This window comes from Culex quinquefasciatus, chromosome 3, assembly GCF_015732765.1.
Source record: "Culex quinquefasciatus strain JHB chromosome 3, VPISU_Cqui_1.0_pri_paternal, whole genome shotgun sequence".
In the NCBI taxonomy this organism is placed as follows: Eukaryota; Metazoa; Arthropoda; class Insecta; order Diptera; family Culicidae; genus Culex; species Culex quinquefasciatus.
Window position 1 is genome coordinate 8775260 of NC_051863.1, and position 21538 is coordinate 8796797.

General features: G+C 37.3%; 2 protein-coding genes across 6 annotated transcripts in view; one reads left to right on the plus strand and one right to left on the minus strand.

The window, feature by feature from the left end:
* LOC6041749 (hemicentin-1) overlaps nucleotides 1-21538 on the plus strand; it is a 321332-nt gene that overhangs the window by 41206 nt on the left and 258588 nt on the right. Inside the window, exon 2 of one of the 5 annotated variants that reach the window (XM_038258593.1) lies at nucleotides 12324-12414. The exons of the other annotated variants lie outside the window; for them this stretch is intronic. The gene's annotated coding sequence lies outside the window, so the exon portion shown is untranslated. The remainder of the gene's footprint in view (nucleotides 1-12323; nucleotides 12415-21538) is intronic. 5 annotated transcript variants of the gene reach the window in all.
* Nucleotides 9105-11988, minus strand: LOC6041742 (cell surface glycoprotein 1). Its single transcript, XM_038258589.1, has 3 exons — nucleotides 11829-11988; nucleotides 11479-11740; nucleotides 9105-11421 (listed from the first exon to the last, which is right to left on the minus strand). Exons 1-3 carry the CDS (start codon nucleotides 11871-11873, stop codon nucleotides 9179-9181), a joined length of 2550 nt encoding a protein of 849 aa, XP_038114517.1. The 5' UTR covers nucleotides 11874-11988; the 3' UTR covers nucleotides 9105-9178.

Sequence of the window (21538 nt, forward strand, 5' to 3'; positions counted from 1 at the left end):
GTTTTTCTGTTGTCACCATTTCAAAATTATGAACTCGATTCTTCGTAGTGACTTGTTATGTTGTAATACTGTACTTAGATATCTTTACTAAAAAAGAATTGTTACATTAAAAAAAAGGAATTGGCTGAATATAAACTTTCGACTAAACATAAATTATTCGCAAACAGGAAAATTACATTTTTGTTTTGCCTCAAATTAGCAGATGAAAATTCAACAATTTATGACATGTGAACCACAATCCCAGCGCCAAATAAAGTAAAAAGAAAATCCTCTCGGTGGCGGTTTTTCGCACACATTTTACGCCCGGGCCTCAAATCTAGCGCTAAACCGAGCGAGCAAATATGTTTACCGTTCTAATATACACGCTCGTAAATATTTTTCTATGGTGATTTCGGCCGGACTCAAATTGCCATCGCGTTTACGTGTGTGTGTGTGCATGAGCTCCTGACTTGTGGGGATCCTTCCCAAAAGCAACTGGGTGTCGTGTGTTTGGCCACCAAAAAGCTACAACAGCCTCGAGGCACAAAGAGAAAAAAATCACACACACACACACACACACGGTCACAAAATTCCGCAAGCCACGCTTTCACGGTGGGGTAGCAAATATGTGTGAATAAAGATAACACACACACTCTCTTTTTTTTTCGGCTGCTTTCTTTCTTCTCGGCTGTGTTGTGTCTGTGGAATTTGTTGTTGTGTCCGCCTTCGACCAAGACCCAAACGGGCATTAACATAAATATATGTGTGCGTGTGTGAGTGTGTGAGCAACATTCTTCCGGCTCAGCGAAATACACACACGAACATGTTTATGCAAAAGTCGCCAGTGGTGGTGGGAGTTTGGACATTTCAATAGCTGGAGGAAAATGAAGTCTTTTTTTAGATTTTTGGTTTATAGACAAAGGGATTGTTATTCTACGAATAAAAATATCATAATGTAGAAATCAGAAGCCTTAAAACAGAAAACACAAAACAAAATACACAAAACACAATACACAAAAAAAAAAACACAAAAAAGACAAAAAAGACAAAAAAGACAAAAAAGACAAAAAAGACAAAAAAGACAAAAAAGACAAAAAAGACAAAAAAGACAAAAAAGACAAAAAAGACAAAAAAGACAAAAAAGACAAAAAAGACAAAAAAGACAAAAAGACAAAAAGACAAAAAGACAAAAAGACAAAAAGACAAAAAGACAAAAAGACAAAAAGACAAAAAGACAAAAAGACAAAAAGACAAAAAGACAAAAAGACAAAAAGACAAAAAGACAAAAAGACAAAAAGACAAAAAGACAAAAAGACAAAAAGACAAAAAGACAAAAAGACAAAAAGACAAAAAGACAAAAAGACAAAAAAGACAAAAAGACAAAAAAGACAAAAAGACAAAAAGACAAAAAGACAAAAAGACAAAAAGACAAAAAGACAAAAAGACAAAAAGACAAAAAGACAAAAAGACAAAAAGACAAAAAGACAAAAAGACAAAAAGACAAAAAGACAAAAAGACAAAAAGACAAAAAGACAAAAAGACAAAAAGACAAAAAGACAAAAAGACAAAAAGACAAAAAGACAAAAAGACAAAAAGACAAAAAGACAAAAAGACAAAAAGACAAAAAGACAAAAAGACAAAAAGACAAAAAGACAAAAAGACAAAAAGACAAAAAGACAAAAAGACAAAAAGACAAAAAGACAAAAAGACAAAAAGACAAAAAGACAAAAAGACAAAAAGACAAAAAGACAAAAAGACAAAAAGACAAAAAGACAAAAAGACAAAAAGACAAAAAGACAAAAAGACAAAAAGACAAAAAGACAAAAAGACAAAAAGACAAACAAGACAAAAAGACAAAAAGACAAAAAGACAAAAAGACAAAAAGACAAAAAGACAAAAAGACAAAAAGATAAAAAAGACAAAAAGACAAAAAGACAAAAAGACAAAAAGACAAAAAGACAAAAAGACAAAAAGACAAAAAAGACAAAAAAGACAAAAAAGACAAAAAAGACAAAAAAGACAAAAAAGACAAAAAAGACAAAAAAGACAAAAAAGACAAAAGAAGACAAAAAAGACAAAAAAGACAAAAAAGACAAAAAAAGCAAAAAAAAAAGACAAAAAAGACAAAAAAAAAAATTAAAAATTAAAAAGAGTTCCTGGTTCCTAACAATAAACAATGCCCATGGCCACCGGTTCCAAGAATATTGCATCAATATCAGCAACGAAAAAAGCCGACAACGACGATCTTCGGCCGACATCGGAGGCAGTTTGTACGCGAATATGTGTGTGTGAGAGTTTTCCTTTGGTCCTTTTTATTTAACTCACATTTTCACTTCATGAATCACAAAAAAGACATAAAAGGCAAAAAAAGACAAAAAAGACAAAAAATACAGATGACTATTGACTAAATACTAAAAGCAGATGGCGGACAATAGAAGGCAGAAAGCATAATTCAGTTGGCAGAAAGGCAGAATACAGAGAGGCAGATGATAGAAGGCCAAACACAGACGATATAAGGCAGAAGACAATAAGTAGGAGGCAGAAACTGAAAACTGTAGGACTGTAGACTGTAGACTGTAGACTAAAGACTGAAGACTGAAGACTGAAGACTGAAGACTGAAGACTGAAGACTGAAGACTGAAGACTGAAGACTGAAGACTGAAGACTGAAGACTGAAGACTGAAGACTGAAGACTGAAGACTGAAGACTGAAGACTGAAGATTGCAGACTGAAGACTGAAGACTGAAGACTGAATACTGAAGACTGAAGACTGAAGACTGAAGACTGAAGACTGAAGAATGAAGACTGAAGACTGAAGACTGAAGACTGAAGACTGAAGACTGAAGACTGAAGACTGAAGACTGAAGACTGAAGACTGAAGACTGAAGACTGAAGACTGAAGACTGAAGACTGAAGACTGAAGACTGAAGACTGAAGACTGAAGACTGAAGACTGAAGACTGAAGACTGAAGACTGAAGACTGAAGACTGAAGACTGAAGACTGAAGACTGAAGACTGAAGACTGAAGACTGAAGACTGAAGACTGAAGACTGAAGACTGAAGACTGAAGACTGGAGACTGAAGACTGAAGACTGAAGACTGAAGACTGAAGACTGAAGACTGGAGACTGAAGACTGATAGAAGACAGAAGGCAAATGGCAAAAGGCAACAGATAGAATGCAGAATACTCAAGACTGAAGGCAGTAGGAAGAAGGCAGAAGGCAAAAGCCAATACGCAGAAGAAAAAGGGTAGAACGTTAATCAGAAGGCAGAAAGTAAAGGTAAAATTCAGGTAAAAGGCAGAAGTCTTAAGACTGAATGTAGATGACTCAATACTGAAGTCAGAAGGCAGAAGGCAGAGAGCAGACGAAATAAAGCTGACAGATGATAGAAGGCAGAAGGCAAAAGGCAATTGGCAAAAATCAATAGGTAGAATGCAGAAAACTCAAGACTGATGGCTTACGGCAGTAGGCAGAAGGTAGAAGATAAAAGGTAGAACGCAAAATCAGAAGGCAGAAAGCAATGGTCAAATGCAAAAGGGCAAAGGCAGATGGCAGAAGGCTTGAAGGCAGAAGCCAGATGACTCAAGCATTTAAGAAGAAGACTCAAGTCTAATGGTAAAAGGCAGAAGACAGAAAGTAGAAGGCAGACGACAGTCTTTCGTGAGTTCCACCACTGGTTCCTAACAATAAATAATGCCCATGACCACCGGTTCCAAGAATATTGCATCAATATCACCAACGAAAAAGGCCGACAGCGACGATCTTCGGCCGGCATCTGGAAGGCAATTTGTGCGCAAGAGTGTGTGAGAGAGAGTTTTCCTTTGGTCCTTTTTATTTAACTCACATTTTCACTTTATGAATCTCGGGCATCTTTCGGAGCGAGTGTTTTTCGGAGCCGGTCCTTGCCGCAGGGTCCAGCCCAGGGTCGTAAAATAAAACCAAACTACTGCCTATATGTGTGCATAATAAAGCGACCGTTGGGCTGTATTTCGATATCCGGTTCCTGGTCGCGGCTTTCCTTTTGTGGGTGGGTTAATCCTCTCAAGTGTGTTGCCGGAGGTGGTGGTGGTCCTGTTGCTTACCAAAACAACGACATTCTCGGCGGGAAACAAGGACCCGGCAATTTGTCTCCGGGCACCGGTACATGGTCCACCATGATTTGTTTAAAGTGCCAGATTTGGAACGACCATGGAAGGGACAGCTCGTGCTGCTTCTCGGGTGACATTAATGGGGTGCTTTTATTACTTTGACCGAAAATTTCGCTGTTGCCTTAAGAGGAGCCATTATTAGGTAAGGAAAACGGAAGGACCCTAATAAAAATCGGTGTGACATGGTGGGGGGCTAATTGTTTACAAATTGCATGAATTTTAGCACTTTGAAAATCGTTTTGGATGTCACTCGGCAATTTCAAGTACTTTGAAGGTTTTCATTTGCTGAAGCTGTGGGTTAGCCTGTTACAACAAGTTTCAAATAATTGTACAAAAAAAGCTTATCCAAACATGTTTAATGATGTTGAAAATGTAAATATTTGTAAAATATCAAATGTGTGATTTATTCATTGCCAATTAATTCGAATGGAATAGAACGACCAGATGTAATCCAACAAGCTAAACAAGCTGCAGACCATCAAATTTCAAATGTTGACCAACTTTCCAGCAGAACTACTTTGTTTACCTTTCATTAATGATGCCACAAAAACAAACCTCATGATCTCGTGCTCATTCCGCATGCAATCCGTTCAAATTAATTGAATAACGCAAATCGATATCATCCCTGGGCCGCAATTTCCTGTGCCAGTTTTTTTTTTAGTTGTTATCGCCATCATCCTGATCCTGCCAACCAGGCAATAAAACCTACCTGGTTTGACGCAAAAACAAGCCCTCCCAAACACGATAAACAAACCGCACACTTTATCCTTCCGCAAATCCCGCCCGCAAACCCGAACCCCAAAACCAACAGATAACCAATTCAATAAACTGACATTAATACGAACTGCACGAGTGTGCAGATGTACGTTATTACGTCACGTTTTTTTTTGCATACCGAGCAATGATGCCAAATCCTCGTCCACCGTCGTGCCTCCCAAGCAGCGATGCCACTTGGAGGGCTCATCTGACGAGGTGCCACCCAAGCGGCGTAGCTATTAACCCACCGGAGGTCGCGTACGTGTACTTTGTACACAGTTTGTAAGGGCACTTGTAAGAAAGGCGAAAACACGCGACTTTCCGAAGGTTAAACTAATTTAATTAGTCATTTAAGATGAATTTGTCACCACTGGCCCCGAATTGTGCGAAAGTCCGTTCCCTTTTGGCACGTGGGCGTCGACAGTAAAAGCGATTTTCGCAGGTATCATCCGAAACCGAGTTGTGGCGGAAATGAAACAGTTCTGGAGTGCAGGATGCGGGTGGGGGCGCAAACAGGTTTCGGGGTGGTAGTGATTTTTATGGCAATCTCCAAAAAGTTCATTTTACTGCCAATTGCACACGCATGATGAAGTGGGTGCAGCAGCTACAGAGTAAACAGACTCGCAAAATCGACATTTCCTTGTTTGTTTGACGGAAGTTTTATATTCAGATTTTGAATTTGATATTTTCGAATATATGTTTCCTCAAATTAATTGGAAATCAATTTTTCATAACTTTTGTGTACACATTCTATGCTGACAGCCTTATTTTAAATTTGGTTCATATGCTATATATTATTTGATATCGAGATTATTTTCAGAAAAATTCAGAATATATAAATAAAAGAGAGTTCGAGGAATTTATTAATAAGTGGAGAAAACAATACATTAGCTTTTCAAAATTTCAATAAATGATTGATTTGATTCTATACACGTTATATTTGAACGTGGTGATCAAGGTGAAGCCAGCCGTTACTCTCATATAAATAAACTATAACCACAAAATACGTTGCAGTCTGTACTCAACACAGTTCAACGAAAATCTGCACCAAAAGGAATCAGGATCTGCTCCAAAGCACTGAAGGAAGTTCAAAGGCGTCCCAAAACTGATGCGTTGAAGATTTTCTTAAACCATAATGAATCACGAACTGTACTAACTCTTTAGAGCATGATTTTAACAAGAAGAAGAAGACATTTTTTAAAAAAGTCCACAGAAATGCGAAAATATTATCTTTGCATGGAACATGATGCTGCCAGCTGGGATCACCTTAAAAAAATTGAAATGTCAACCCTCTAGTATAAAAATTCTGAGTTGTTTTTTTTTCCAAATTCAGAAAAGTCATTTTGAGCACTTATTTCCTAGGAAAAATCCAATTCTAATTTGTTTTATCTTCTTTTCTTACAATTTTAGTTATTCTTTACAGTCTTTAATCTTTTTTTGTATAGAGTTTTCTTTTTAATTTCCTGTAAACATTTTTTTTAGTTTTATTCTAAATTATGGTCATATTTGAACAAAAAAAAATACTTCTTTTAATTTATTGGAAGAGCACATTAAACAAGAAAACTTGTCAATTTAATGCGTTATTTATAAAAGTTTTGTCTGATAAATGGGCACCGTAAAACGGGGTGACATTGGTAGCTGGGCTGACTTTGATAGATTTGAGATTTTTCCGTAAAATTAAGAGTACAAATCAAATACGTTTGGAATGCTATCGAATCATACTGACTATGGTAGAGAAGTGTTCAAAGTACTTCAAGAAGAAGTTTTCATTAAATTTTGAAAAGTAGAAATAGTTAATTAACCATAATTGAGAAAATGTTGTTGAATAGCATTATTTTGATATTCTCAAAGTGTCATGATTTTCTTTAAAAAAAAAACACAGAAAACGGAATGCATTTTCGGATTCTTTTATCAATTTTCCATTAGGAGAAGGTAAAATAAGTTTGTAAATAATAATGTTTTTAAAGTATAATTCAAAAAAATCTTCAGATTCATAGGCATTTTCAGTAGAACATTTTTCATAAAAAATGTGAAAACTTTAGATTTGTGCTTCGGTTTCAGTTTAAAATGCGATATGAATCGATAATTTTATAAACAAAACTAGTTTTTACGAACTTCAGACAATTTTTTTTTTTTTTTTATAAAATACAAAATGTGTTCAAAGGAGTTCAAACATGCTTAATATGATTGTAAACGCATGGAAATGCATTTTAACTGGTTTTCAGTTGATTAAACTTTAAATTTCATAAAAAATTCGAAGTTTTCCGAAAAAATATTTTTTTCGAAAGATCTATAACGAAATTTTGCGTGATATCCATATTGCAAATTATAACAAAAAACATTTTCGAAAAATTTTCGGGTTTTAGGATAATTTGAATATTCAACCTATAATATTCAAAATTAAAGGAAAACGTCATTAAAAATTTATAAAATATTTGGCATTGTTGATTGGCTATCCATTTATCACCCCGCCAAGAAAAAACAACAGATTTTCGAATGTTTGGTCGCAAAAATAAAATTAGTTTATAACATTTTTTGGATGTTAAATGGGGTGGCTTGTCCTTTGCATGGAAAATCTTCAAAAGTTGTCCATCTCAATAAGAACAGCTTTTTTGTGATCGTTATTAGGCCCCAAACAACCGCCTAATAAAAATCCGCAGAATAGTTGAAATTTTGTATGGAAAATCAACCCTTTTTGTTATTTGATTTCTGCAATTTTTATTTTTCTGACAATAAAAAAATTAAATATTAAACTGTTAAAATTAAGAAAACAATTTCGAAAAATCTCATGCTTTGATGCTCCTGACAAGACATACAGCTTTATCAAGACTAGTCTAACACTTTATTTTTACATTTTAGACCGGTTTCTTGGAGAAAGTTTTAGTTTTTTTGCTCACATTTTTTGAAAAAAGTTTTTGGAAAATACTTTAATTTGCATAACGAACAAATTTTTGTTTAAAAGTGTAGTTTTATGTAAATTTCAGTATTTAAATCGATATTTTGCAAAATTAGTACTCCTGTTTTTAAACTTACCAACTCATCAAAAAAAAAATGTTTAAATTAGATTTTTTTAATGTTTTGATTGTTCCATTTCAATTCGGTTTTGTTAGTTAATAGTCATGTAACAATTATTTCATTCACAGTACATAACAGAGTTGTGGAGTTCCTTTCAGCTGTGTGTTAAATCTCAATCCATTTTTGAACGATTATTGCTTGTAACTAAGGGATTAACAAGAAATTTGATTGTTAAAAGTTACTTTAAATGAGTTACGTCACTTCGCAGTTAATTTAACATTTCGCTCAGCTCGTCACGTAACACACTCATTAGCAGCGCAGCGACTACTTCAATTACTTCACGGAAATCCTCATCAAAGGCTTCCGGTATTTATCTTGCATCAATGAACCTCTTCACAGTAATTACCGGTGTGTGTGTCCACAAATCGATGACCGCCATAAACTCCGCTGCCGTTGGTGGCCAACCAGCCATTAGTCATATTACATTTCGAAAAACCACCGCGCGCGAGTCCTGCTGTTGACACTTTTATGAATTTGTTCCCTAACTTCGCTCCCACACTCACCCTCTTATTTTTGTGTGACGCTTTGAATATTAATTGGGGGTGGATATTTTCGAGTTTGCATTTCGATGAATAATGAATTATGTGGCATTTAATTTTATGAACCTGCGCGGGGTGGGGGGAGTTGGTGTTCAATAAATTGCGTGTTCCGGAGAGAGAGTTTGAAAAAAAAAAAACAGGATCGATGGGTGGCCATTTTTCCCGAGCCCGGCGGGGGTTTCCAAGGGTCGGGCTGCAGGTCAAACGGGCTGAAGCCGCTGGTGTGCGTTGTATTAATTATCGGGTGTTTGTTGCGTTCGTTGTTTGGTTAAGGGTAAAGTGGTTCACTTTGTTTGTCCCCGTGGGGTTGGTTTGAGTGGGAAATTTCGGTAAGCTCTTCGTGGTTCGGGCGGGGTTAGCAGTTGAATGTTTACAATATTGGCGGTTAAAGGTCTGAGTTGAGAGCCTACAGAGTGGAAGTTCTTGCTGGTTTTGTCCAAATCTACATTTGGACAAGGTAGGCGTCGTTAATGACCACAATTGTTTTTTTTTTCTTAGAACTTTTGAAGACCAAACCAATTTATAAGAAAATCTACATACTGACAAGGCAGGCACCGTTAATGATCATGATTGACCAATCAAGCTAAATTAAAATCAAATGTTTGTTTATTTGTTGCGTTCTAGTATATTTGATAAAAATTCATTCTCTCCTAACAATAATAAATAAGTCTTACTAAGATTAGTTCTCCTCACGAACACCACCGCAGATGACATCTTCATCGTCAGTGCAAAACTCCAGCGCCGCATCGAACAGCTGTCCCTTGGGGCACTTTAGCTTGCTCTTCTTGAACTTGTCCTTCTTCTTCAGCGTACACACAAAGTACCGACCGCAGCTGCTCGGATCCGGGAACGTTCCCTCCTCGGTACAGTCGAACTTGACCTTCTCCACCGGCACCTCAACTTCGTTGCCCGATTCTCCAGAAACTTCCACGTTCAAAACAGCTTCATCCTCCTCCTCAAGCTCCCCCTCCAAACTCCTTCCAACGCCCGGTCGTGGAGCGGCGACGCACCGCTGACGAGGCGCCGCAAACACCTGCCCGACGGGGCAGTCCAGGTTGTACTGCAGGTAGCCTCCCAGCACGTTCCACACGCACCAGAAGTACTTGGTGTTGTCGGTGGGATCGGCGAAGCGACCCGGAGCGGTGCAGGTGAACTGCCCGGGGAAGCACGGAGCTTGGTCGGCGGCGCAGCGCTGCAGGACCGGGTTGTACGCCCAGCCGAGGATGCAGCTCTGTTCGACCTCGTACAGGCCGAACGGGAGCCACACGCAGATGTAGTACTTGTGGCAGTCCGAGGGATGGGGGAAGCGACCCGAGCGCTGACAGACGAAGGGTGCTTCGGCGGAGCTGGAGTCGCTGCCGCTTTCGTCGGATGCTGAGCCGGCAGTTGGAGTAGTTTCCGTTGATACAGCTGTTGAATCGGTAGACTCCGGTTGAGGTGCCTCACTACCTTCTTCAGCCGTAACCGTAGCGTCAGCTGTAGTCTCTTGTTCAGCAGCTACCGTCGTTTCGGAGGTGGATTCTGCACCGGCATCCGATGATTCCGGGTGAGACTCCTCAGTGTTCTCTGTCGTAGCAGGTTGAGATTCCTCGCTGCCCTCGGTAGTGTTTGGGTTGGGTTCTGTTGTGGCGTTAGCTGTGGTTTCTGGTTGGGACTCTCCGGCATCAGCTGTGGTGTCCGACTCGGGTTGATCGCTAGCGGTTGTGGTATCCGGTTGGGATTCCACTGGAGAATCAGTATCTTCAGGCTGAGATTCAACTGGGGCATCGGTGACCTCGGGTTGGGATTCCACTGGAGCATCAGTGCTTTCAGATTGAGGTTCCACTGGGGCGCCTGTGCTTTCTGGTTGGGATTCTACTGGAGTATCAGTACCTTCAGGTTGGGATTCCGTTGGAGAGTCTGTGTTTTCCGGTTGGGATTCCACTGGAGCGTCTGTGTCCACTGGAGAGTTAGTACCTTCCGGTTGAGATTCTACCGGAGAATCAGTATCTTCCGGTTGAGAGTCTACTGGAGTATTAGCGTCTTCGGGCTGGGATTCAACTGGAGAATCCGTGCTTTCTGGTTGGGATTCCACTGGAGCGTTTGTGTCCACTGGAGAATCAGTACCTTCAGGTTGAGATTCTACTGGAGCGACAGTAGCTTCTGGTTGAGATTCTACTGGAGCGTCAGTAGCTTCTGGTTGAGATTCTACTGGAGCATCGGTGACCTCGGCATTGGTGACCTCTGGTTGAGATTCCTCGGTAACAGCAGTGGTTTCTGGGTTGCTCTCAGTGGCGTCTTCTGAGACTTCTGGTTGAGATTCTTCTTCAGTGGTATCCGGTTGAGACTCACCTGCTATAACAGTCGTTTCGGGTTGAGATTCTTCAGCTTCCTGAGTGGCTTCCGTTTGAGATTCTTCAACGGCTTCGGTGACCTCTGATGGAGATTCTTCTGTTGCAACAGTTGTCTCCGGCTGAGTCTCCTCAGCAGCTTCCGTAGGTTCAGGCTGGGCTTCTTCAACTTCAACAGTGGTATCCGGCCGAGGTTCCTCAACAGCATCCGTACTGTTTGGTTCGGATTCTTCAATGGCAACGGTAGTGTCAGCTTGAGGATCCTCTGAAGCTGCTTGCGTCTCGTCAGCATTCTCCGCTTCTACAAATTCCGTCTCTGTTGTATCTGGCGCGGGAGCACCTGTTACTTCCGGTTGGGGATCTTCACTAGCTTCAACTGCAACAGTCGTTTCGGACTGGGCATCTTCAGTAGCTTCCGGTTGAGATGCGTCAACAATCTCCACTTCCTCTGGTTGCGTCGGATCTGGCTGTACGACCTCAAGCGTAGTCTGAATCGGTTCATTTTCCGTCTCTTCGTTCGCTGTCGTCTCTTCCGGTAGTACTTCCGCTTCGGTAATCACTTCCCTTTCCTCTTCAGGAAGCTCGGAAGGACCTAAGATTGAATCAAGTCTTGTAGTTACGATTCCAGAGTTCATCAAACTCAACCTACCTTCCGAAACGATCTGCTGCGCCTCGGTCGGTTCGGGGGCAGCCGTCGTAGACGGTGGCACCGACGAGTCACACTCGAACCGTCCCACGTTGCTACAGAAGGTTCCCCGGGGGCAGTACTGGGCCTCGTCGTCCACCGTCTGGGGCTGCCCGTCGCCCAGGTCAATGCAAATCTGGAACCGGGTGTCGTCTAGACACAGGTAGTCCTTCCCGTGGCAATCGGTGCCGGCGGCCTGTGAGTGAGCCGTACGCGCCGTAATAATCTGCGGAAGCACAAACACCAGAGAGAGCAAACACTTTACAATTTTTACCAACGTTCTTTGGCAACTTTGGGATTTTCAGCGAACTTACCAACACGATAAACTGCAGCACGAGCAGCTTCACTAAATTTTCCATGGCGGCGGCAGAGAGAACTTGGGTTACTTGCACTAACGTAACTAAAGAGTGAGGTATCCAACTTTAAGCAAGTGGATTCGTTCGAGATACTTGAATGAATGGTTGACTTCCCTCCCATCCAGGGTCAATTTATAATACTCAAAACTCATCTGCAGAGGAAAAATCCCATCACTATCTCGCGCGATATCTCGTTCGAAATTCCCGCGAAAACAAAAACATCAGCATCAGCATCCCACTGACTGTATCCAACAGGGGAAGGGCTGTTATCGCGCCGGCTTAGCCCTAAGACTTCTGCAACAGCAACTACACAGAGTTCGCGCTCGCCCAGTGTTGTCATGCAAACAAATCTTGCACAGCGCTCAACCCCCTCCCACGAACGCGAGAGTAATCGCGCCCGCAAACAAGACTAATCTAACACTAGACCCGGCGTTTGTTTTTGTTTCATTTCAGGTGAATAACAATCAGGGCTCAATGGGTGACGATGCGCGTCGAGGTACTGCGTGTGAGTGATGATGCTGCTGCTGCTTTCGAAGGAAACTGAGTAAGGATATCAGCTGTGTTTACTTATAGTGGGTGTAATTAGCACCTAGTCATTGCTTTAGGGCAGCGATTTTCAACCTTCTTCCAGGCTGGTACCCCCCTTCCTCCCACTCCCTCCCACCCTTACCATGTAAATCAAGTTAAGACTCGCTGCTTTAGGGGAAAAGTTCGTCATAACCCTTAAAATAATTAAAAGTTTTTGATGGCTCAATATCGACGTCATGATTATGCCAGATAAAGTTTGAAAATTAATTTTACATTTAAAAATGGCTTTAAACAATATTTTATAATGAAAAACAAGCCTTGAAACAAGAATGATTTAGTTATTAACAATATTTTAGTATGTAAGGAGAACATATGGCAAATCTTTAAAAAATGCCAATTGAATCCGAACAGCTATTTCTGGACGTCATAAGTCCTCAAAAAATGCCTGAAAATTTGGTAGCAATCGGTGCTGACCCAGCTTCCAGTATGGGAATTTGTCTAAGAATTTGATATTTTTTGTTAATTGTTTTCATTAATCCCGGGCAGACGGTAATAACAAAATTCATGCCATTTCAATAACAAATACTGTTAAAATAACAAACAATGTTATGGAATATTCATGCAAAATTCATTTTTGCATAAGAGTTCAATAACAGTTTATGTTATCATAACAGAATTTGTTATTGGTCTGATATTGATTGAAAGCCAGAACAACTTGGGAATAACATTTTTTGTTATGGAAGAATACCTCAAAATGTTATTGGGATGATCGGATTAGTTGTTAAAATAACAAAAAATAATAACAAAGATTTGTTCGAAGAATAACTAAAAATGTTATTAGTTTGTTATTACAATAACAATCCAATAACAAAAAAATCATAACGACGAATAACAAATCTTGTTATAAATAACATAAAATGTTATTGGCCTAGTATTTTCAAATATAAAAAAATGTTATTCCCAAGTTATTTCCGTCTGCTCGGGATATCATTCATTAACCCACTACAATCCAATCCCGTCTCTAGACGGGCGTCGATCTAAAACCCGATTTAATCCCACCAGGGGTGAGATAGAGCCTTTTTTACTAAAGAATATAACTTCTTTCAATTCATAACATCGACTTTGTTTATTTATAATGTCAGCACAAAAGAAAGTTACATGATACAAAAAAATCTTATGATGAAAGCAAGGTATTATTAATGATGTGTTTTCCAAAAAAAAAATATTGAAAAATCAATTTTCATCAAAAGAATATTTTCGATCGTACAAATTCTTAATCGAACAAGCGTTTATGACAAACTCAAGCATAGCAAGCTTTGGTTTTCTAGTTTTGGTACGAGCCCATAAACCGAACAAAGCAGGAGCAAAGCAAAACCGAGGTTAAAGTGAACCGCGTGTGCCGCACAGTGGAAGGAAGCTTGCAATTCAGCATCTACGAAAGTGAGAGAGTCAGAGATAGCTACTTTTACAACCGCACCACTACACACTCAATCGCAATACCTTAGGTAGATCGCCATTGGCGTCGCGAGCATTGAAAACTTTGAAAACGATATAAAGCATAGAAGCTAAGTATGCTCCTATTGGAATCCAATGAACTCTGTTAAATAAACTTCCGAAATCACGACAAAATGAAGCCTACTTAAAGGCGATTTTAGGAGCACACGGAAAACAAATTGTTTATAGCCGGATGAATGTCCTAAGTCACAAAAGTTTTTGCATAAACATTGGACAGTAATGCGAAAACTTACAGGGCAAAAGAAACCGAAAAGTTACGATATCTTACATTTTGTACATTTGTTGTAGAGCTCGAAAAGTGCAATTTTTGAGATAAATAAAAGATATGAAAATGAAAAAAAATTACCATATTTTCATTTGAAAACTGTGTATTTTGTTGAAAAGTCTGTCCACATTCGAAAACAAATGGATATTTCGAAATTTGAGTGGCAACTCGCCCAGGTTCAGCACACTAGCTTTCATCTGCATTCAGAAGAATCAAGAAGATTCAGGGGAGCTGAGAACGACACAAAATTTGGTAAAATTTTACCACATACGAACATCACTCGATCTCCACGGAATTTATTTTCTCAAAATTCGAGAGATAAAGATAGACGAGTTCTGTAAAGATGAATCGATAGAGCGTCGAAAATCGATGCAGTAAGATTTTTTTTTGCGATTTTTCCGATTAAAATTCATGCTGAATCGTCATACTTACGAAGATGAAAATGACGTCCAGCCATGAAGTAAAACCTATACCTTTCTTTAGTAAGAAAGGCAAAAATTGCCAAAAAAATATTTTTCGACCAATTTATGATCTTTTAAAAGCATGGGAAGGGGAACACTTAAAATTTAAGAAAATTATAGGGTTGGAAGTTTGACTTTTTTAATTCGTTTTTTACAACGTAATAAAAAATCTAATTTTTTAAGAGGTCAAATTTGGCTGTATTTTTGACCGACATTTCCTATATTTAAGGTAAAAACCCGATTTAATATCACCAGAGGTAAAATAGAGCCTTTATTGCAAAATAATGAAACTCCGACAAATATATTGGTGCAAATAATTTTTCAGAAACAAAATGATACCACCCAGTGAGAATTTGACCTAAAGCTTCGAATATTTTTAGGCTAAACCTCGAATATGGTTTTTTAAATTTCAAAGGTACATTATGGGTCGCAAGGTATTAAAATTTAATTAAGAAAAACATATTGTATTGACATTATTAGAAAAAAGGGTACTCCGTCTTTAACTTAAAAAAATATGGCCAATTTTGGCGTGACATACTTTATGGATGACCCCTAAGGTAAACCAAAATATATACACTCAACCTCCGGTGGTTGGTCACTTTTTCGTTTGACACTTTTTTAGTTTGTACCCCGTTGGTTGGTCTAAGTCAAACTAAAAAGTGACGAACTGTCACTTTTTACACGGCGCTCACGCATACTATCAATTCAAACGTAAGGTAGTGTGTGTGAACTCCGTGTAAAAGGGGTGTCAAACTAAGAAGTGACCCCTTTCGTTTGACAACAGTTGGGGTGTCAAACTATCGGGGTTTGAGTGTTTTAATACAGGGCCGAAGGATTTTGTTTCCAAAGTTTGTATGGATAATTATTTTTTTTTTGATTATCTGATTTTGTTACGGTTTTTTATTTTATTATTTTTTTAATTTTTGTACTATTGATCCTCGGTCCTAACCTGGGCACAGCACCTAAAAGGACCTAATAAAAATAAGTTATGAAGAAAAAAAAAATAATTAATTTTTTTCTGAATCTGATAGATTATTTCTTCATTAAGTTCATTTGCTAAAGATATTCAATCTTCAAATTAAATTTGAGGATATGATCTCGTATGAGAATACGTTTTCCTGGCTCTTGAATCTGAATTCCCTTCCTCACAAGACATTGCTCAGCCGGCACAGTATTCTCTTCGAAAACAAGTTTTGTCGATTTCTCACCACCGCATTCGATCTCCGATGCCAGCACATTTTCCATTATCCTTAATCCCCCTTATCCGGAAACCGCATCCGCGTCGTCCTCGACCCCTTCCGGCGGGGCCTTGGAACGGTGAGATTCTCCGAGCAAAAACAAGACACACCAGTCAAATGGATTCTTGGAATAAAATCGAAAATTCCTTCGCCTTTTTCGGGAAAGAGGGAGAGTTGGGTTGGAAAGGGGTTGCTTGGGAGGAGGGTTGAAATAGTTTTACGTTTTGTTTGAGAAATTGAGTGAAATTAATATTCCAGCTGCATAGTCGGTTTGCCGGGAGTGATAGTGGCTGGGAAAGGGGTTTCTAGGGAGAACATCACGAAGGTATCTCGTCCTTAAAATACTTCACTCACATGCTCACCCGGTTGGAAAGTGGGCAACTTTGAAAGCAAGCAGCCACATGTCTTGTCTAGTCGTGGTGTTTGGAAAGGGCGAATTTGTTAATTTTTAAAACTTTTCTTAACAATTTGGGAGAAAATATCACGAAGAAGATAGATTTCTTCAAAAAAATATAATTTATTTTATTTGAACTTTCTTGTACAATTTTACCTTTATCTGAAAAAGGGGTCGACAAGGAAATGGAATGTCATGGTTATTAATGCAAAATTTATATCTTCGATCTGTCTTGTCAGGACAAAAGGCAGAGGGGGAGTTAGAAACTGTTACTGTGTCACCTTTTTAAGTGGGTTCGATGTTCAATGTTGAAGAGCATTCTGTGGTAAAGTGGTTGTGTGAAAGACAACTTAAATTGGTGAAATCAAGTAAAGTGCTATAGAAAAGTGGTGATAAAACATTATTTTAAAAATTCAAATCCTTCTTCAAATATTCCATTATTAATTTTGGTTGAAAATCCTTCAAGTTGATGTTACCTGATCTAAGTTTCCCGTTTTCGTTTCCTGGAAGACATCTATAGATCAATTTCTCATTTAAATGATCGAGCAAAAAAAAAAAAAAACAATTCCCGAGGTCAACCTTAACCACAATTGCTCAACCACCTGTAAAATGAAACAGGAAAAGTCTCCTCTAATCCTGGTGCCATCATGTCGGACAACCGAAAAAAAAACCCTCTTCGGTCTTCGATAAATTGGATCTTTACTCGCTTTTGTGGGAGGAAGTTGTTCGAATTGATTGGATTACTGGCTCTCTGTGAGCCAGGAAGCAACGACGACGACGACGCCGGCTTTTTCGTCTGTGACCTGTGGGAATGTTATGCAAATTTGAAGCTTTCTGTGCTTTTGTTCGGGCTTGGAACGGACAGTTTGTTGGAAATTTGTGTGTGCGGGGAGTTGGGGGCGGAAATTGAACGTGGGATTATGGCAGATGACTGTTTTCTTTTTTTGTTTAAGTGAGGGGATTCTTTCGAAAGGATTGAGCTGATCGTTCATTAGAATTGCAGGATGTTCTGCCGGACTCAATGTGGGATGTTGCCTCGTTCTGGGATATATTTTATGCATGCTTCTTGAAGGTATCTGATTTGACAATTTCTAGCGAAACTCAATTTGCATTATTCTGAAGAACATTTCTATGCTAATAACTCAATCAGTGAGTTCAGCGAATTTAATCAAAACTTGGAAAAACACCATCACTCATATTCCGTCAAGTGACGAGGAAATTGACAAATCCAGTCGAATTATTGCCGCTATCGCTCACGGCATGTCCCAATAAACTTCCAATCTAATCTGTGTATCAATCAACTGGAAGTTAGCAAGTCTTCAGTCTTTCCTCAAAAACCTACACCAAAGTTTGCCTCTCCTTTGTAATCAATATAAAGCAGATGAACGTACACGTGTGGAGAGGCATAATCCGACCCAAAATGAATGGAGGAATGAAAGTGGCCATCCTTCAACCATTCAAGTTATCTGAGGCACACTTGTCGGAGTTAATTTCAATCATTAATCTCATCCGATCTGGGAAGCGGGAAAAATCCTCCACCCAGCAGCCCACGTGGTCACACCAGGGCGAGCATGAAGTACGTGAAAGGCATTCAACCGACTGGCCAAGAAGACGGTGAAATGATAGAGGACGTGCGTCGATTCAAGGGAATCGACTGGGACTCTGGTGTGCCCTGGTGCGTCAATGAAGGAACATTAATCCTTTGCAAAAGGGGTTTAAAAACTGTAAATTTGCCAACAACTGCAATTTTATCGTTCAATAAAGTCATACAACAAAATTGGGATGGTTTCAAAATTGACCCCTAACTGAAACTTTAATCCTAAACGGAGAAAAAGAGTTCTGAAAATCGTGAACAAGCGTTCACGAAAATGGGAACCATAAACAAAGTGTTCAAATACTTCAAAGCCTAACTTGTAGGAAACAAGACGGGATTTTTTTTATTTTTAATTTCAAAAGTCAAATTTGAAGGTTTTTTTGTTCAAAATTTTTGTGAAAATAGCCTAAGATGTTACAAAAAAAAAAAAACTCACCAAAAATGCAGAATGGAGCAACTCTCCTGCAAAAAAAAAAAAAAACAAAAATCATTTATTGAAACTGTTTTTTTAAGTGTTCTAAATCTCAAAATTAAAAAAAAATCGAATACGGGAATCGATTCTTCAGACAATTTTACATAAAAGTCTTCTTATTGACCATTGTCCTCAGTCCAATCTTTGTTAAGGTACAGCGGTTCTAAAAATAAAAATGTTGAAAAAAATGGTTTATGATAGTTTTTGGCAATTTCGACATAACAGACTTGATTTTTCAGGCTCGAAAATATTTTAACCAAAAAACTTGTCCAATTTCCCATAAGTTTGCCTTTGGCAGCATTTTAAATTGGAAGTATTGGCTTACAGATATAAGCTGATAATATTGCTCATAAGGCTGGTACAAATATTTTTAAAAGTTTTTGTCACCCCCCCCTTCAAAATTGGCCCGAAAAATCAAGGGGCAAAAAAAATATTTTTACAATGAACTTCACAATTTCAATGAAAATTCAAGTGCAACCAGCTGAAATCAAATTAAAATACATTCTCCTGCGTTTAAAATCATTTTTAGCATATTTGGGTTTATTAAAAAATCTTAAGATTTTTTGAAAATTTTCGATGCAAAATCTTTTTTTTTCGATAAAATTTTTGTTTTTGTCAGATCTTAGATTTTTTGAAAACTAATGATTGCAAAACAACTGAACTAGTGTAAAATGCATTTTAAAACACTTTTTTCATTTAAATGTGAAGACTATGGCTTGTTATTTCAATTTTGATATTTTTTTATTTTTTTGCCCCCCCCCCCTTGACCTCGGCTAGGGCCGAGGGACAAAAACTTTTTTAAATATTTGCATCGGCCTAACTGAAAACAGAATTTTTTTTTCAGTGTAGTTCAGTGAATGGTAGTAACCAAAAAACGAGTTATTTTTAAAAGTGGTCAAAGACAATCTTATGGGAAATTGCTCGTTTCCCGTCAAAATATTTACGAGACTTAAAAATTAACTTTGTCTTATAGAAATTGCCAAAAACCTTCAAAAATCCTTTTTTAAACATTTTTAATTTTAAAACTGCTGCAACTTGACAAGGACTGGACAAAGGGCAATGGTTAGGAGAGTTGCTCCAACGTGCATTTTTCATGAGTTTTTTTTTGTAACATCCGAGGCTATTTTCACAAAAATTATGATTGAAAAAAAATCGAGGGCTCACCTTAAATTTGACTTTTAAACTTAAAAAAAACTCATGAAAGTGGCGTGTTTTTTTTCTTTCAATGCTCTTTTCGAAAAGCCCGTCAAATTTCCTACATGTTTGTCTTTGACCACTTTTTGATACGGTGCAACGGCTTCGAGATACAGAAAAATCAAAATTCCAAATTTATAAAAAATATAAAAACACTTACGCCCTTCTCAAATGTCATTATCGAGTGAAACTGGCTCCATATACACAAAAATGGCTTATATAAGCGTAGGATAACATGTCTAAAAATTAATATATTTAAAAAAAAATTTAAGCAGATATTTTTACTTCAATCTTGTTTTTTTATTCATAAAATGAAGTATCTCTATTATTTGCTTACAATAGGTGTTTCTTTTATTTTTTATGAATATTTTTCAATAAAACTTTTTAATGTAATTTTGCAAGCTTGCATCAAAAATTTCAATTTAAAAAAAAATCTCTATAAACAAGTAAACATTTTTCCCCACTTCCAATATTTTGCCATAAACTTTTTTGCTTGCCATTTTTCCTTCTTTTTTTTTTAATTCAACTAAATGAAGCAATGTAAGTTTTTTCCAATAAGCTTGTTATGCTTTTTTCCCTTCTTCTTTGAAACCCAAACTAAAGAAAGGATTTACTTCTTTAAAAAAATGAAACTTATTATGTTTAATGGATTTGTTTAATTAAGTATATTTCCTTTTATTTATTTAAAAAGAAGTAAAGATGCCCAAATCTCTCAAAAAATGTAGATTTTTTCCTTCTTTCAATGTCTTAGAATACTTTTAATGTAATTTTCCCTTCTTTGATTTATGATTTAACAAACAGAAAAATGTAAATTTTTCCTTCATTTATCTACGTGTAAATTGTATTTTTATTAAATTTTCACTTCTTTAGTTTTAAATTCAGCTCACCGAAGGGAAAATCTCTCAAAAGATGCGCTTTTTGAATATTTGAAAACAGAGTTATTTTTTTTATTTTCCCTTTTTTATTTCAATTTCAACTTTTAGAAGGTTAGATCTCTTTAAAGAGTTTGTTATTAATCAAATGTTTGACAATTACGTTATTCAAATGTATTTTACTTTATTTATTATGAAATGAAGAGAAATGTCAAAGAGTACAGTTTTGACTGATTTTACCTTCTTCAAGTAGAATATTAAAACGAGAAAACTGCATGAAGAAAGCAAAATACAAAATATTTAAAGAAGAGCAAAATGTACATTCCCTCTTTAGATTAAATTTGAAAAAAGAAGGAAAAATGTCGATTTATTAAGATATTATACCTTTTTTTAGTATAATGATTCATAAAAGATGGAAAAAATGCATTTTAAAAGCTCAATTGTCGATGACTTTAAGAGTGCGTCTTTTAGAGGGTTTTCCCTTCATTCAAAAAACTTTGTTGCAAAATATGTTGAGAGGGGAAAAATGTAAAGCTTTCACGAATTATTTGAAGTATTCATTTATCAGGGATTTTTTTTTATATTTTTTTTATTTTTAAGATTAAAAATACACAAAATTTCGAGTAGGAATCTAGCAATCGAGAACGTCGAGGCAATGCTGTAGAGCGAATAATTTGATTTGATGCAACATTTTTTCTGCGATAAACTTTACTTCGCTTGTTTTATTTCTTTTTTGTTCAAAATTTAATTTTTCTATTTGCATTTATATTGATTTGTTTATGTTTGCTTTTGTTAGAATTTAACTTTTTTTACCATCTCCCATGATTACCTTTTGTCCTACTAATTTTTTTTTACGTTTTCTTTTTTTTTTAAATTTTTTTACTTGTTTTTTTTTACATTTTTTGTCATAAAATGTATAAATATATAATGTTTGTGTTCGTATAATTTGCTATTTTTAGCGTGATAATCACAATGCCTTATCTTGTACCATAAATTTCATAGCATTATCAACAATATTTCGCACACCCCGTTCCAAGGGTTAGCGACCATTACGAAGCCATCAAAGCGATATCTTGAACAAAACTGTCTTCCAGCTCCGTCCACGTTCGACTGTCTATCCATCTGTCCATCCCGT

What these genes read in the sequence shown, in the direction of transcription:
- LOC6041742 (XM_038258589.1), bottom strand. Translation starts at nt 11,873, where the DNA reads ATGGAAAATTTAGTGAAGCTGCTCGTGCTGCAGTTTATCGTGTTG. An exon ending in TGCTGCAGTTTATCGTGTTG is followed by an intron (nt 11,741 to 11,828) that starts GTAAGTTCGCTG and finishes GTGCTTCCGCAG; the next exon opens with ATTATTACGGCGCGTACGGC. An exon ending in GCAGCAGATCGTTTCGGAAG is followed by an intron (nt 11,422 to 11,478) that starts GTAGGTTGAGTT and finishes ATTCAATCTTAG; the next exon opens with GTCCTTCCGAGCTTCCTGAA.